We start from the raw sequence: 14,637 nt of genomic DNA, 5'->3' as shown, positions 1-14,637 counted from the left end.
CAAATACAACAGTCGGGAACATCAATTATTTTTTATTTATCAGAACTTTTTTTTTGGTTTCAGTTGTGTGAAAATACCAATATAAGGTTGACTTGATTATAGTTTAGGTTCATTGTTTCCGTTTGTCATAAACTCCTGTCTGCATAGAAATATCCGTAATTTCTTACTTAGGTTAAAGTAAGATAGTTGGGTCCCTAAAATTAAGATGGCCCTGAAGAAAAAATTAGGTGCCTTGAATTGTTCGAAAACATGGCTAGCATTTGTCTACTAGTGTTTTTGAAGTTTTCTCAAAAACTGCGGGACCCATCTTTCGTACTTGCTTTTTAGTGGGACCCAACTATCATACTAGTACCCCTCGAGAGTCGTTTAGTTCATTTTTCGAACAAAACACCAAATCGATCCACAGTTTTGGACCACGAAATTTGAAGTTTCGCTTGCCGCATTTTCCTGCCCTGACACCTAGAAGAATGAAGTAAATAAAACTTCATTTACTTGCATCTCAGGGCACCATTTAGTGACTCGTTGCGTTGTCAAAGTATGCCCTGAGCATCAACTTATGTACTTTTTTTCAAACGTTACGGTTTGCTTAAGAGATTGTAACATTCGGAACACACAGTCTAGAACAGGGTGACAGAGCAAATGTGAAGATGTTCGAAATGTAGGAGTGTTAATAATTCATGGGATACGGAAAGGAGAAAAAAGGTGTCTTTTTATAAAGACCGTTACAAATATTGAGGCGTATAATGTCAATACTGCTTGCATCAGGTCCAAGACATCAAAGTTTTGACTATTTGTAATTGCCTATGAAGCAGTTTCCGCTCAAAAAATGCATTTAAAAAAATTTGATTGCTTACTTCAACCAAAGTTCGAGCCTAACTTGATCATAATCCAGCCCTAGCCTGATTTTTTCAGTCTTCAAACAAATTGCAGCAATAATTTTGATGGTCATGTAAAGTCGAATCCGTATCATGAATTAATGGTCGACTTATCTAGCCGAATGGTCGAATGGTCGACTTGTCGAATGGTCAAATGGTCGAATTATCTAGCAAGGGAACGGTTCGAGAGTATGTACGATGTTCGACCCATGTAGTATTAGTCGCACGAGTGACCCGCTGCAGTTTCCGGCCTTTAACTCTTTAGCCTCGCGATCAACTCTTTAGGTTTTTCTTTAGCCTCACAATCAGGCGCGGATCTAGGAATTTGTCGAGGGGGTGGATTTTCAAAAAATGTTGAAAGTTTTGTCGATCTTTTTTTTAAGGTCGACCAAATTAACTTTCTGAGCTCTCCCAAATCACTATAAAGAGCCTAATTTGATCAATTTTCTGTGCTGCAATCAAATTTTGGAAGAAAGGCCAAAAAATTTGTTTCTAGGAATTCTTTGGAAAGTTTCGACCAAAAAATCGCGTTTTTATCGGGCGCGCTCCTCCCTCAAAATTGGAACAGATTGGCGCCAAAAGCGCCTGTAGAAAAATTGCAAGGTCATTTAGCGAAAAATGCATCTCAAAACAGTACAAGAGGAGGGCAGGTGGTCGAATCCCTGAGGAAAAAGCGCTATATTTGCTACGTTCGAAAAACGTTCAAAAACACGATTTTTTTTTTAAATAATTTTTTTTTGCTCATGTGGTTAAAAAAAGAAATGGGTTATTAATGAGGTAAAAGAGAACTGATTAACAAATTCAATAAAGCTTAAATTCTCTTAAAACTGACTCCGTTTTCACTTCAGAATTTTGAAGAACTAAGTGGTTAATAAGTCGGTTGTTCTGCAATAAAACCATCCGGTAAATTACAATATAGTGATGCTGTACTTTTCTAGAACAAGGCTGTGAAAAGAACCAAACAGTCTGAATAGCTACAAGAAGTGAAATGTTCTTCTCAACAATGTCTCTTCAGATGTTTTTTAGAAACATTCGCTTTCTCGTCTTGTCTTTTGTTCTTCTTCTTCTCTTCCGAGATTTTTTGTAATTTCTACAATCTAAAATATCTAGATAAACTAAGAAGCTTTATCAGGGAGAAATTTGAGCTAGCATTTTTGTCGATTTCAGGACATAAATGGCATTTTCCTTTAAATCTATCGTTATGATGTAGGATGGTCATATGCCACTGATGATCTATTATGTGGTGGTGCTATCATTACGTGTTGAGATAGATCTCGTATTTACGCTAAGGTCATTGTCTTATTTGATGTTGACTTGTGCTTGGCCAAACTTTATTTGATAACACATTGTTTACTTGTCGTTACGATTTGATCTGGAACAGTGTTCTAAAGAATGAAATAACATTGATAGTAAGTAGCTATTTATTGAGTTCCAGGAATCAGTATTTAGATTCCTTAGGTTAGGTACTTTATCATAGCAAAAATCACGCTATATTCATGGAGCAGCCAGCTAAAAGCCATTGGAGCAAAGAAACCGCCTAACATATCGATTCAAGACCGGCAGACGGCCAAACTACCGACAGATTAGTATAGATGGAGCAATAATTTAAAACTGCCATTAGTTTCGAAAAGTGGAATAACGTAGAATACGTTATTAGGGCCGAAACCTGCAGCAGTTACGTTAACGGCACCTCCAGTGGAGGAACCAGCCGTAGATAGCAAAACGGTTATGAATACTAGAGATCATAACATTCAGAGCACAAAAACTAGAAAAAGGTGACAGAACAAATGTGAAGATGTTCGAAACGTAAAAGTATTATGCGACAATAGTCCATGGGATACGGCAATGAGAAAAGCCATGCCACTCGGATTTTTTCAATCGAAAAGGAGGGACAAAATTATTACGAAAGACATTTTGAAAGCTTATATCAACAACGATTTTATAACAATGAAGATGTTTAGCGGAACCTGAAGGTTTTTTTTCCGGAAACTGATAAACCAAAAGGTTCGAACGTTACAGTTTTTCATGGAAACGAGCAAAAACAGAATCATTGAATAATTTCTACTGTCACTTGTGGGCCTGGCAGAACACTGCGAGTTTGGGGCAGGAGCAGACACAATGGTCAGAGACATAATTGTAATCAATATGTCAAATTCAGAGGTTCAGGATGAACTCATGAAGAAAGTAATGATTCAAGAAAAGACTGTAGAGTACACAATACCATTAGAGCAGACAAAAAAACGCCAAGACTATCCAGGAATAAGGTGCATATGGCAACTCGTTCAGCGGAGATAACTTCGTCGAGGCAATCCTTGAAATTCAAATGGAAACTCGTAGTCAGGGCAGCAATGTCTAGTTTTCCCAGCCATGAGGTTTTCATCATCAAGATTGCAGAAAATGTGGCATGAAAAACCTATTTGCTAAAATGGGCATGAGTGGAGTCGAACACGGCCAATCTGGTGCTAATTGGGAAGACAATGAGTACGCAGATCGTCGAGAGGTGAACGCGGATCGAGACCTCAGTTCGTTTGCAACTTTTATCTCGTCTTGGGAAAGAGCAAGGTGATGATCAGGATGGGAAGAGCTACGATTTAGAGTCAACAAGTCTGATACAGTTGGTGTAGCAATTACAACTTTTTGATTCGGATTCATCGTACGACTATCATCTAAACGCAATGATGATGTGACAAAAGAATCAAAAGTAGCGAAGGAATGAAAGGATAGTTCCATTACAAACTGCAAAAAAAACAGAAACATTCAAAGTAATTCCGACAGACAAGAAGCGAAAGATGCCGCTGTGAGTACGCATTAATGAGCTTTTGTTTGTAGTGGATAGTGGAAGTACTACGAGTTTGATGCCCTGGCGTATGGCAGCAATAGCCAACAAAATTGGCAATAAGTATGGCATCAATAGCCTTCGGAGCGAGCGTTTTGCAGGATTCGGACAGGGTACTATAAGTTACCGAAACCCAATGGTTGGTTGGTGAGCGACCTTTTCTAGACAGAGGTGGACGATAACAGGGTCGCAAATTATGGGTCGCAAATTGTCTCACAGTTAAAGTTAAATAAAATTTCATTATTAATATCACTAAAAGTTCAACTTGCAAAAAAAATTTCCGGTGGTAATTGAAGAAAAAAAAACTGAATAGCGAAAAAATTTATTGTTAATTCAAAATTAAAAAAGCACTCCACACTAAGGCATCAAAAACGACTGCAAGTTTCGATCAACTTTAAACATGAAGTAATGGATGAGATCAAAAATATAGAATATTGAGGAAACATTAGGAAATTGAAAAAATGTTACGACTTCTAGTTTTTTCCCCTATCGTTCTATTAATACAAAAGGAAACAAAAAAACAACCAAGTTGGCATTAGATTTGAACGAACTGAGCACCGCAATTCACATGAATAAACACCAGAATCATAATATTGAAAATCTAATTGATGCAATAGAATAAGTCATGTCTGAAGGCAATTCTGGCGACATTCACTGTTTTCGACAATACACTTGCATAAAACTAATTGAAGTTGCTTCCTGAAACAAGATAAAGTTGTAGCTGTATCAATATTGGTGGAGTGGCCACGGGCACCTACCAATACATGACATGTTGCTATAGGGAATCGTTCCAAATAATTCCGTGTTCAGTTCGCTACTTACTATCTTTATTTCAGTTTGCAAAAACAATTTTCTCCTATAGTGCTGAACGTTATCACTAAGAACTTCTAAGTGATCAACTTAAGGTTTTGATTTGCTATTTTTTGCGCTATTTTTGAAATTTGAATTCTTTGCACTCAGTTAAGCAATCAAAGTTGGGTATTTGTTGGTTTACTTCCTTGCTCGTTTTCAAACTGCAAATATGCTTTGATCTGCCCCTCTATTGCTTATCGAGCGAAACGAAATTACGTTAAATCTTACTAATATAGTTGATTTGAGAACAACTGTTGTCTCGTCAAATTTCAAGGATGGTTTTGATTCTTAGGTCAAAAAACGCGAAATGTAGTCAAAAAACCACATTTAATTTTTATGGAATCAGATGATCTATCCAACTAGTTAGCGTACTTTGTTTTATTTGAACGGTTAAGTTTAAGACCACAAATACAAGTTTTATGGTCTTCGACCGGAGTGAATTGTTGATCATACGAGCAAAAATGAAAATGCTCATTCGAACATACAACACCTAATAATTCGAGCTCAAAAAAATTATATCTAATTTCGGCCGAAGTGAGGAAGAGTGACGCAAATTCCACATTTTCCAACTTCCAAGGTCTTTTTCATTCACGGGCTGCTCCAAGCACTTCTTTAGACTAATTACCTTTCCCACATATTTCCAAATTGTGTTTAAAGTAGTGTTTTCTGTTGTCTTAAAAACTTTATCTTTGACCAACTGGAAATAAATAATGGATAGATCATCTGATTTCATTAAAGTTTTTCAAATTGAGCTAATTCCTGTTAAATGTGGTTTTTCGACCAAAAAATCAAAACCGAACTTGAAATTTGATGAAATAGTTGTTCTCAAAATAACTCAATTAGTAAAATTTTACGTAATTTCCCTTCGCTCGATAAGCAATTCAGAGGCTGATCGAAGCATAATTGCAGTTTGAAAACGAGTAAGGAAATAAACCCATAATTGCCCAACTTTGATTTTTTAACTCAGTGCGAAAAATTCACACTTCAAAAAGAACGCAAAAATTAGCAAACCGAAACCTGAACAATGTTAAGTTGATCAGTTCGAAGCTGTTAGTGATAAGGTTCAGCACTATAAGAGTAGTAATTTTTTGCAAATTGAACTAAAGCTAGAAAAAGCAAACTGAACACGGAAATACTTGGAACGAATCCCCAAAACTGCAAAATTGTTTGATTATGTGAACTAAGTGTTTGAGATTGAGAAAACTATGCCGGCGAGAATCATACGACTGAGGGAGTCAGCAAAATAGATACCACAGGCACACTTTTCAAGAAGAAGAGGAAAGTTGCAGAAAAACGAGAGGAAGGAATAATCAAATCAATTTAAAAAAGATGGGAATCCGAAGCGTTTTCAGGATAAGTTCCAGGACAAAATTTCTGTTGAGGGAGAACGAAAGGCTCATAAAGCAGAGAAGAAAAATAGAAAAATCGCTGTTCGAAAAGAACTAAAGTCTCTTATGTCAAAACCGAATGTTGAAGGGAACAACAACGAGGAAAAAGTACTGACAAAAACAGACCTGTTAGAGGTTGAGTTTGCGAAAATCTCCAACAAGAGAGTACTCGTTGCTCTGACAGAGTGAGACGAAAAATTAAGAGAGAAGCGGGACTGCATCATCAATAACGACGAGGAGAAATGTCAAAAATTAGGCCAGTATCATCATCAAAACTAGAACGGCATGAGCGTCAAACAAGGGATAACCGTGCTTGATGAGAAAATTGCAATTCTGAATCAATTGCAATCAGCGGCAGTGGACGTTATCCTTTCACTTCACTCGGGCCAAGCAGGAATGAAGCGCTTAGCAGAGAGATCTTGGTGGCCGGGAAAGACACGCCTCAAATTGTCCTCAAACTCTTAAAGTACAACCGTGCACGAAAAATGTTAAGCATCTGAAAACCACTTAACCAATTTTTTAAACCAAGAAAACTGCAAAATTATTACTGAAAATGAAAGAACCGAACGAGGAGCTCAAAATTGATATCAATGGAAGAAAACTAAAGAAATGCAGTCAAAAAATCACATTTAACTTTTATGGAATCAGATGATCTATCCAACTAGTTAGCGTACTTTGTTTTATTTGCACGTTTAAGTTTAATAACACAAATACAAGTTTTATGGTCTTCGACCACAGTTAATTGTTGATCATACGAGCAAAAATGAAAATGCTCATTCGAACATACAACACCTAATACTTCGAGCTCAAAAAAAATTATATCTAATTTCGGCCGAAGTGAGGAAGAGTGACGCAAATTCCACGTTTTCCAACTTCCAAGGTCTTTTTCATTCACGGGCTGCTCCAAGCACTTCTTTAGACTAATCACCTTTCCCATTTATTTCCAATTTTTGTTTAAGGTAGTGTTTTCTGTTGTCTTAAAATTTTTATCTTTGACCAACTGGAAATAAATAATAGATAGATCATCTGATTCCACTAAAGTTTTTCAAATTGAGCACATTCCTGTTAAATGTAGTTTTTCGACAAAAAATCAAAACCGACCTGGAAATTTGATGAAATAGTTGTTCTCAAAATAACTCAGTTAGTAAAATTTTACGTAATTTCACTTCGCTCGATAAGCAATTCAGAGGCTGATCGAAGCATAATTGCAGTTTGAAAACGAGCAAAGAAACAAACCCATAATTGCCCAGTTTTGATTTTTTAACTCAGTGCGAAAAATACACACTTCAAAGAGAACGCAAAAATTAGCAAACCGAAACCTGAACAATGTTAAGTTGATCAGTTCGAAGCTGTTAGTGATAAATTTCAGCACTATAAGAGTAGTAATTTTTGCAAGATGAACTAAAGCTAGAAAAAAGCAAACTGAACACGGAAATACTTGGAACGAATCCCCAAAATTGCAAAATTGTTTGATTATGTGAACTAAGTGTTTGAGAATGAGAAAACTATGCCGAAGAGAATCATACGACTGAAGGAGTCAGCAAAAAGGATACCAGCGGCACACTTTTCAAGAAGAAGAGGAAAGTTGCAGAAAAACAAGAGGAAGGAATAATCAAATCAATTTTAAAAAGATGGGAATCCGAAGCGTTTTCAGGATAAGTTCCAGGACAAAATTTCTGTTGAGGGAGAACGAAAGGCTCATAAAGCAGAGAAGAAAAATGGAAAAATTGCTGTTCGAAGAGAACTAAAGTCTCTTATGTCAAAAACGAATGCTGAAGAGAACAACAATGAGGAAAAAGTACTGACAAAAACAGACCTGTTAGAGGTTGAGATTGCGAAAATCTTCAACAAGAGAGTACTCGTTGCTCTGACAGAGTGAGACGAGAAATTAAGAGAGAAGCGGGTTTGCATCATCAATAACGACGAGGAGAAATGTCAAAAATTAGGCCAGTATCATCATCAAAACTAGAACGGCATGAGCATCAAACAAGGGATAACCGTGCTTGATGAGAAAAATGCAATTCCGAATCAATTGCAATCAGCGGCAGTGGACGTTTTCCTTTCACTTCACTCGGGCCAAGCAGGAATGAAGCACCTAGCAGAGAGATCTTGGTGGCCGGGAAAGACACGCCTCAAATTGTCCTCAAACTCTTAAAGTACAACCGTGCACGAAAAATGTTAAGCATCTGAAAACCACTTAACCAATTTTTTAAATCAAGAAAACTGCAAAATTATTACTGAAAATGAAAGAACCAAACGACGAGCTCAAAATTGATATCATGGGAAGAAAACTAAAGAAAGTGACGGTGAAGTCCTTATTCAAAATGCGATTGATGATTAGTCTAACAATACTAATTCTAAACTTTTCAACAATGGCTAACCGTGGAAACGAACTTCGATTCCGCAAATTCGATTTGAGATAACATGGAGCTCTTAGGGCAATAACAGTTGATCAACCGACATGCCTCAAACAAACGGAGTGAAAATATTTGCTGAAAATCATGAAGTGGAACTATTGATATCACCAGTGGACAACCATCGTGCGCCAGGATCATTACAACGCTTAATTTGTACACCCAGAGAAAAATTAGGTTGTATAAAAAAGAAAGAAAAAGTTAGATTAAATGAAGACTTTTTTCGTTAAGTAAATCAACTGCGGATCACTAAGAAACGGGTTTTTGAAACGTCTCCGTTTTAAACGCGTTTTAGCTGCTATCTCAATACTGCACTTTTAGAAAAAGAACCTATACATGGTTAGAAATGTGTCTTCAATCTTACTAGCTCAGAAAAGATGATTTTGGACACGCGCCTTCTGGACGAAAAGGAGTTTAAGGACGAGGACTATAGCAGTGAAGTTGTGGTGGAAAGCCATAAGAAATGAATAAACGTGGGACTTAGAGGAACTATCGTAAACTAAAGGGCTAATGATAGTCAAATTGCCGGTGGATAAGTTTGGATTGGACGCAAACATTGCAAGAAAAACATGCCGTAAGTTTCTAGCGAAAGAAGAGCTCGAAGGATTGTTCGAGGAGGTACACCAAGAAATATAGATAGTGGGAACTTGGAACGACAACGTCAACACTAACAGTAAGGAGCAGGGGAACATGGAAACAGTGATCCGTAACTCAGATTTGGCGAGGATTGATCCACAACTCTGAAGAGTATCTAATTGTACAGTTTTGCGGCAGTGAAGAGCAACCCTTGGACAATCAGAAGACAGAATTGGCTGAATAAAGACCCTGACACGATAGAAAAAGGAAGAACCGAAGCACAACGTCATAAGAGCCAACTAGTCTGAAAATTTGAGGGGACGCGGAAATAAAGAAAAAGGAATAGAAATAGAAGCTGTCAAAATTGTTCAGCTTGAGAAAATCGCAACATTATCAGGAAAATGATTCAGACAGGAGAAGCGACCACGGTCAACCAGAGACGGAACTAGCCAACAGTTTCAGTATTAGGGAGCTCGCACTGCCGGATACTTGGCCAAACTGGTACTTGGCCAAAATATGTCCGATAACAAACTGTTTACTTATCTTTAACATCTTATCTAATACAGTGTTCTAAAGACTGAAATATAATTTAGAGCACAATTTGCTTATTGAGTTCCAGGAATCAATATTAATTCCTTTAAGAAAGGTACTATACCAGAGCCCAAGATCAAGCTCACTTCATATTGTTCACCTTGACAACCTTGTAATCTTCATTCTTGTAACCTTGAGCGGAATTGGATAACCAATAGGCCAGTCGCACATGGATTTCTTGAAACTCCCACTGAAATCTCCCGCAGACCTACTGCGTTTCGAATCTTTGTGAGTGCTTTTCGATTCATAGATGACAAAAATATTTTGCATTAAAATGCAAAACAGTCCAAAAACAGGGTTTAGATGGCAATAATGAGCTTTCGCAATCGTGATTGACACGAAACATTCTTCGTTATCAAGAAAAATTATATGTAGCTGCATTTTATGAGAGTAAGTTGCGCAGTCGTCTAATGTGCGGAAATGATTGGCAGACTTTGCAGACTTATGTTTAGACTTTGCAGACGAAAATTTGAATTTTTCAGGCTTTGACCTGCGTTGCGACTATGAGTGCTCGGCCCCAACGCGGAGCAATTCAGACTTATAAAACCTTAATCTAAAACCACGACATCGACCCTGGCAGAAAACCATAGTCAAGAATATGAAGGTTGACTCAGATTCTTGATCAATCTGTACTGCATTTGCAAATATGACTGCTTTTCTCCGTCACTCTTTTGGGTTCTTTGAGGCCACAACTGTTTTTCGGTCTTGATTCTATTTGGCATATTTTCTTCTTTTCATCTCCAAATCCATATTTCTCGGAGAGTTCTAGTTAGTCATTAAATTCTGGGTAAAATTCCACGTTTGTGCTCCTTTTTGTTTTGTTTCGTACAGTATCCTGTTTTATCTCATTCCACTCAGCATTCGCTTCCAGAAGTTTTTCTTTGCACTTGTTGCCTTTCCTTATTTTCCGATCGTCTGTCTGCTGCCTCAACAGTGGAACTAGGTTCCGACTGATTTTACGTTTGCTCAAATTTTAAGATTCTCGCTGCTTTGATCGGTTCCCCGCTTTAGATAAGTTGAACTTAAGCTGTGCATTTCATTGGTTTTTTAGTTAAAATATAAAAATGGTTGGAATGTGGTCCACTAGTTTTCAAATGTTTTAGGAAACTTGCCAAAAAGAGTTTTGTAAATAGTTTTTTGCTTAGCCCGTCTTAAATTCCAATTTTTTGTGCTCAAACACAGTTTTATCGACAGCACACTCTATTCGGAAGATATATTCCCAATTTTCTTGTGGTTATTTGAATCAGTCTTTCAACAAAACCACATCATGTACGCTTGCTCACTGAACAAAATACTAGTTTGATAAAAATGTACAATTGTTTCCCTTTGAGCCCCGCAAACTGATCTGTTATTTTTGGCTCCCGTATTGCAAATGTATTCATATAAAATCTAAGCTTTGTTATCGAAATTATACTGCTGGTGGGTTTTGTCACTTTCGTCGAGGCATATTTGGAAAAAAGATGATCGTTTGCTAAAGATATAATTCCTTCAGATATGGGGCCCGCGTAATCTAATTGAATTTCATGCCATGGCTGCGACAACAGGAGTAGCAGTTTTGGTGCGTTTTTTGGAATCAATTATTATCAGGTTTTTGCCAAATTTAGATTCCCGACGTTCTTCTGCCATGTTCATTTTATCTTTTTGGGACTTTATATGTGTGAACGGGGTTGAACAAACGCAGATGAAACCAGACTTATGAATATTGAAAACAAAACCACAGCATCGACCCAGTCAAGAAAGCTGCGTGTTTTTTTTCAGATGTCAATAACCCACAAAAATTTGCAAGAATGGCATACCGAGACGTGTCACAACTTACTTGAAGCTTCAACGTATACCAGGTGCCTTATGTGACCCTTGTTACCGCAATAGCTTTGCTGCTGAATGTTTTTGCAAGGATTGACCAATTTCTCGATTGGTTTTACGAAGTCAGTTGGCCAAACTTATTTGAAGTCATGACCAAACTTATTTGAAGTCATGACCAAACTTATTTGAAGTCATGACCAAACTTATTTGAAGTCATGACCAAACTTATTTGAAGTCATGACCAAACTTATTTGAAGTCATGACCAAACTTATTTGAAGTCATGACCAAACTTATTTGAAGTCATGACCAAACTTATTTGAAGTCATGACCAAACTTATTTGAAGTCATGACCAAACTTATTTGAAGTCATGACCAAACTTATTTGAAGTCATGACCAAACTTATTTGAAGTCATGACCAAACTTATTTGAAGTCATGACCAAACTTATTTGAAGTCATGACCAAACTTATTTGAAGTCATGACCAAACTTATTTGAAGTCATGGCCAAACTTATTTGAAGTCATGATCAAACTTATTTGAAGTCATGACCAAACTTATTTGAAGTCATTGCCAGAGGAAAATCTTGAAATTAACGATGAAGTGCTATGATACTTGATCGATCCAATAAAAAACCACTGGCTGCTATCTGAAGTGTCATTGTAGTAGTATATTTGCCATTTGTCGATAGCAGGAAATGTGCGTAAAAGGCAATTATTTTTCAAAACCTAGATCATCGTGCATCGTAGCATCGGCAATATTTGATTATTTTGAATTGGCTGACGCCGCGTTATTTCCATATGAAGGTGGATATGTCTTGAATTAGATCTTGACTCCACTTATCAAGTAAAATTTATCTGTTGTCCATTTTCTATGTGTTGTCCCCATTGAGTGAGCAAAACTGTGCACATAGACGCTGCCAAGATGTTAATCTACAGTAATGGTCTCGATCACACAGTAGTCAGCAGCTTCTCACTGAGGCGTAAATATGGTTATGGTTGGGACTTCTTACCACCGTAAACAGTCGAGTGATATTTTAATGGTACTGCTTGATACATGTTGTTGTTGGGCCGAAGTATTCAAAAAACATTCAACTCCATAATCATAACGAGTTCAAACTGCACTGGGTGGGCGCAGAATTTGGGGTCTTCAAGTTCACATCTTCAAGAGACCAGTCTTTGAACCTGTTCCAACAAATTACAAAATTTTTGCGGATTCCGCATACAAACAGCGATAAGGTAAATTTTGTCGGCATTTTAATTTTGTTGCGGATTTTGCAACCAGTGAATATAAATGTGGTTGTTCCAGGTTCTGTAGTTGTTTCTGGAAAGCTAATTAAGTTCCGCAGTTTTATGCGCATTGCGCTTACACTTTGCAGATTCCGCATACAATTTGTGGAAGGCAATTCCAATTTGCGGATTCCATTTCAGTTGCAATCCACGACTGATGTGGGTTCCGCATTTTTGATGCAGATTCCGCAATTTTCTTCAAATTCTGCTAAGGTGTCTGTTTTTGGAACAATTTTGAGCCAAACAGTGTTTTTTCTTTTTTTTCTTTGGACTCCAAAACAGCACAGAAGAACAAAGAAAATCATATATTTCAAATTCTGCAACAAAACTGTTGTTAGCATGATGCAGACTAAAAGATTAAACATGTTAATCAGTACTTCTGTTTGTTTCAAGGCTGAGTTGAGAAAGACTTCTTTTGTTGATCGAATTAGTGCTGGCCATTATGAAATCCAAAGTTCTGAGTTATAATTGAAAGCCCGTATTACTGAATTCTTAAGTTAAGAACTTGAAGATATGGTCTTAATTTAAGATATGGTCTTTTAGATCGAGCACCGTAGCTGACCTTCAAATTACATAACTTTATATTATCATTTCAGACTTACCGGCTACTAACAGAGCAGTACCACTTCCTTCTCCACGAAAAATTGTTACTCAGTATCAATTTAACAAACAATATTGTATCTTGGAGGATTTTTTTTCGGCAAATTTGTTCTTTAAGTCACCTTAGAAATTCTTTCTATCACGTCCGACATCACTTTTTCTTTGGCTACTTGGAACTCTACTAATTTCACTAAATAATTTAACGGATCACCGTATCTGGTCCGCTGTTTTTTTAGAATTCATGCTCTTTCGTATTTCGTCCATTGCTGCTGTCATCTTAAATGAATCGTTAACTGGCTCTGGCCTCATAGTTGTTACCATAATTATGGACCCTTCTGGCGACCTTTCAACCAAATTATCTGATGAAATCTGCTGCACGCTGTCTGTGAGTTATACTTTCTCTATTGTTTTTTCTTTAACCCTTTTGACAATCTGATTGGCCATCTTCAATTTTTCATCGTTGATGCTTTTGTCTTTTTCAAATTCTTTGCAATTTCTTGTTGTGCCCGCTAATCTCCGTAGGCTGAATTTAATCGAAAAAGCAACAATAAATTCGTATTCTCGGTAATACAAAATTCAACGGCATTATTGATAATTTCATCCCAAAATTTGCTGTACAACGAGTTCATAAATTCACCAAAAATCAGCTTCAATAAATAAATTGGCGCAAGCTAGCCACAAGAACCGGTCGGTAATATCCTTGGGACAAATTGCTCTTTTTTAGCGGCCAGCCTTAATCAAGGCTGAACCGAATTAGAATAAAAAACAGAAAAAAATAGGATATAACCCCCTTTTTTAGTATGTTAATACATGGGCAGGTGGGGGACTTGAACCTACGTCAACTGTCGGTACGTTAGCTTAGGCCACTCGGCCAACTGTGCTTATTTTATATGCATTTATACTCTTGTTTTACATTTACATTTGCGCTGCAACATCCTCCACCCCTAAACAAGGAATAACGGGAGCGAGCTTTACGGTCGGGCGGGTCAATTCGCTCGTAATGGTCTTTATGTCGGCGGATCTCGCGCATCCGTCCTTACCATAGTGCAGTCTTAGGATACGTGCGAGTGGAGTGTCAGGCTCTGTGACCCAGACCAAGTCGTCGGCTTTCAACTTAACGTCTGACTGGTTGTACCACTTTGCCCTCCTTTTGAGGGAAGGAACGTTTTCCCGCATCCACCGTGTCCATATTGCGTTAGCGTATGATTGCGCTCTGGTGAACCGCTTTTTATGGTCGAAGTTTTCTTCGAAACTTAGCGACGGAAAACCCGCTGCGTGTTGGCCAAGGATAAAATGACTCGGGGTCAACGCCTCTACGTCAAGCGGATTGGAACTAACGGCTGTTATCGGCCTAGCGTTAAGTGATTGCTCAACAAGGCACAGCTTGGTTCTTAGAACCTCCTCAGTTACTCTTC

General features: G+C 37.6%; 1 protein-coding gene across 1 annotated transcript in view; it reads right to left on the bottom strand.

The window, feature by feature from the left end:
- Positions 1–14,398, bottom strand: part of LOC134841654 (uncharacterized) — a 66,618-nt gene extending 52,220 nt beyond the window's left edge. Inside the window, exon 1 of the mRNA XM_063857688.1 lies at positions 14,198–14,398. Within this exon, the coding sequence (XP_063713758.1) occupies positions 14,198–14,398 (201 nt within the window). The remainder of the gene's footprint in view (positions 1–14,197) is intronic.
- Positions 14,399–14,637: the final 239 nt, after the last annotated feature.

The sequence above is a fragment of the Symsagittifera roscoffensis genome, chromosome 3, assembly GCF_963678635.1.
Source record: "Symsagittifera roscoffensis chromosome 3, txSymRosc1.1, whole genome shotgun sequence".
Classification (NCBI taxonomy): Eukaryota; Metazoa; Xenacoelomorpha; order Acoela; family Convolutidae; genus Symsagittifera; species Symsagittifera roscoffensis.
The sequence above is the reverse complement of the archived record's forward strand: the minus strand, read 5'-3'. Positions and strand labels throughout refer to the sequence as shown.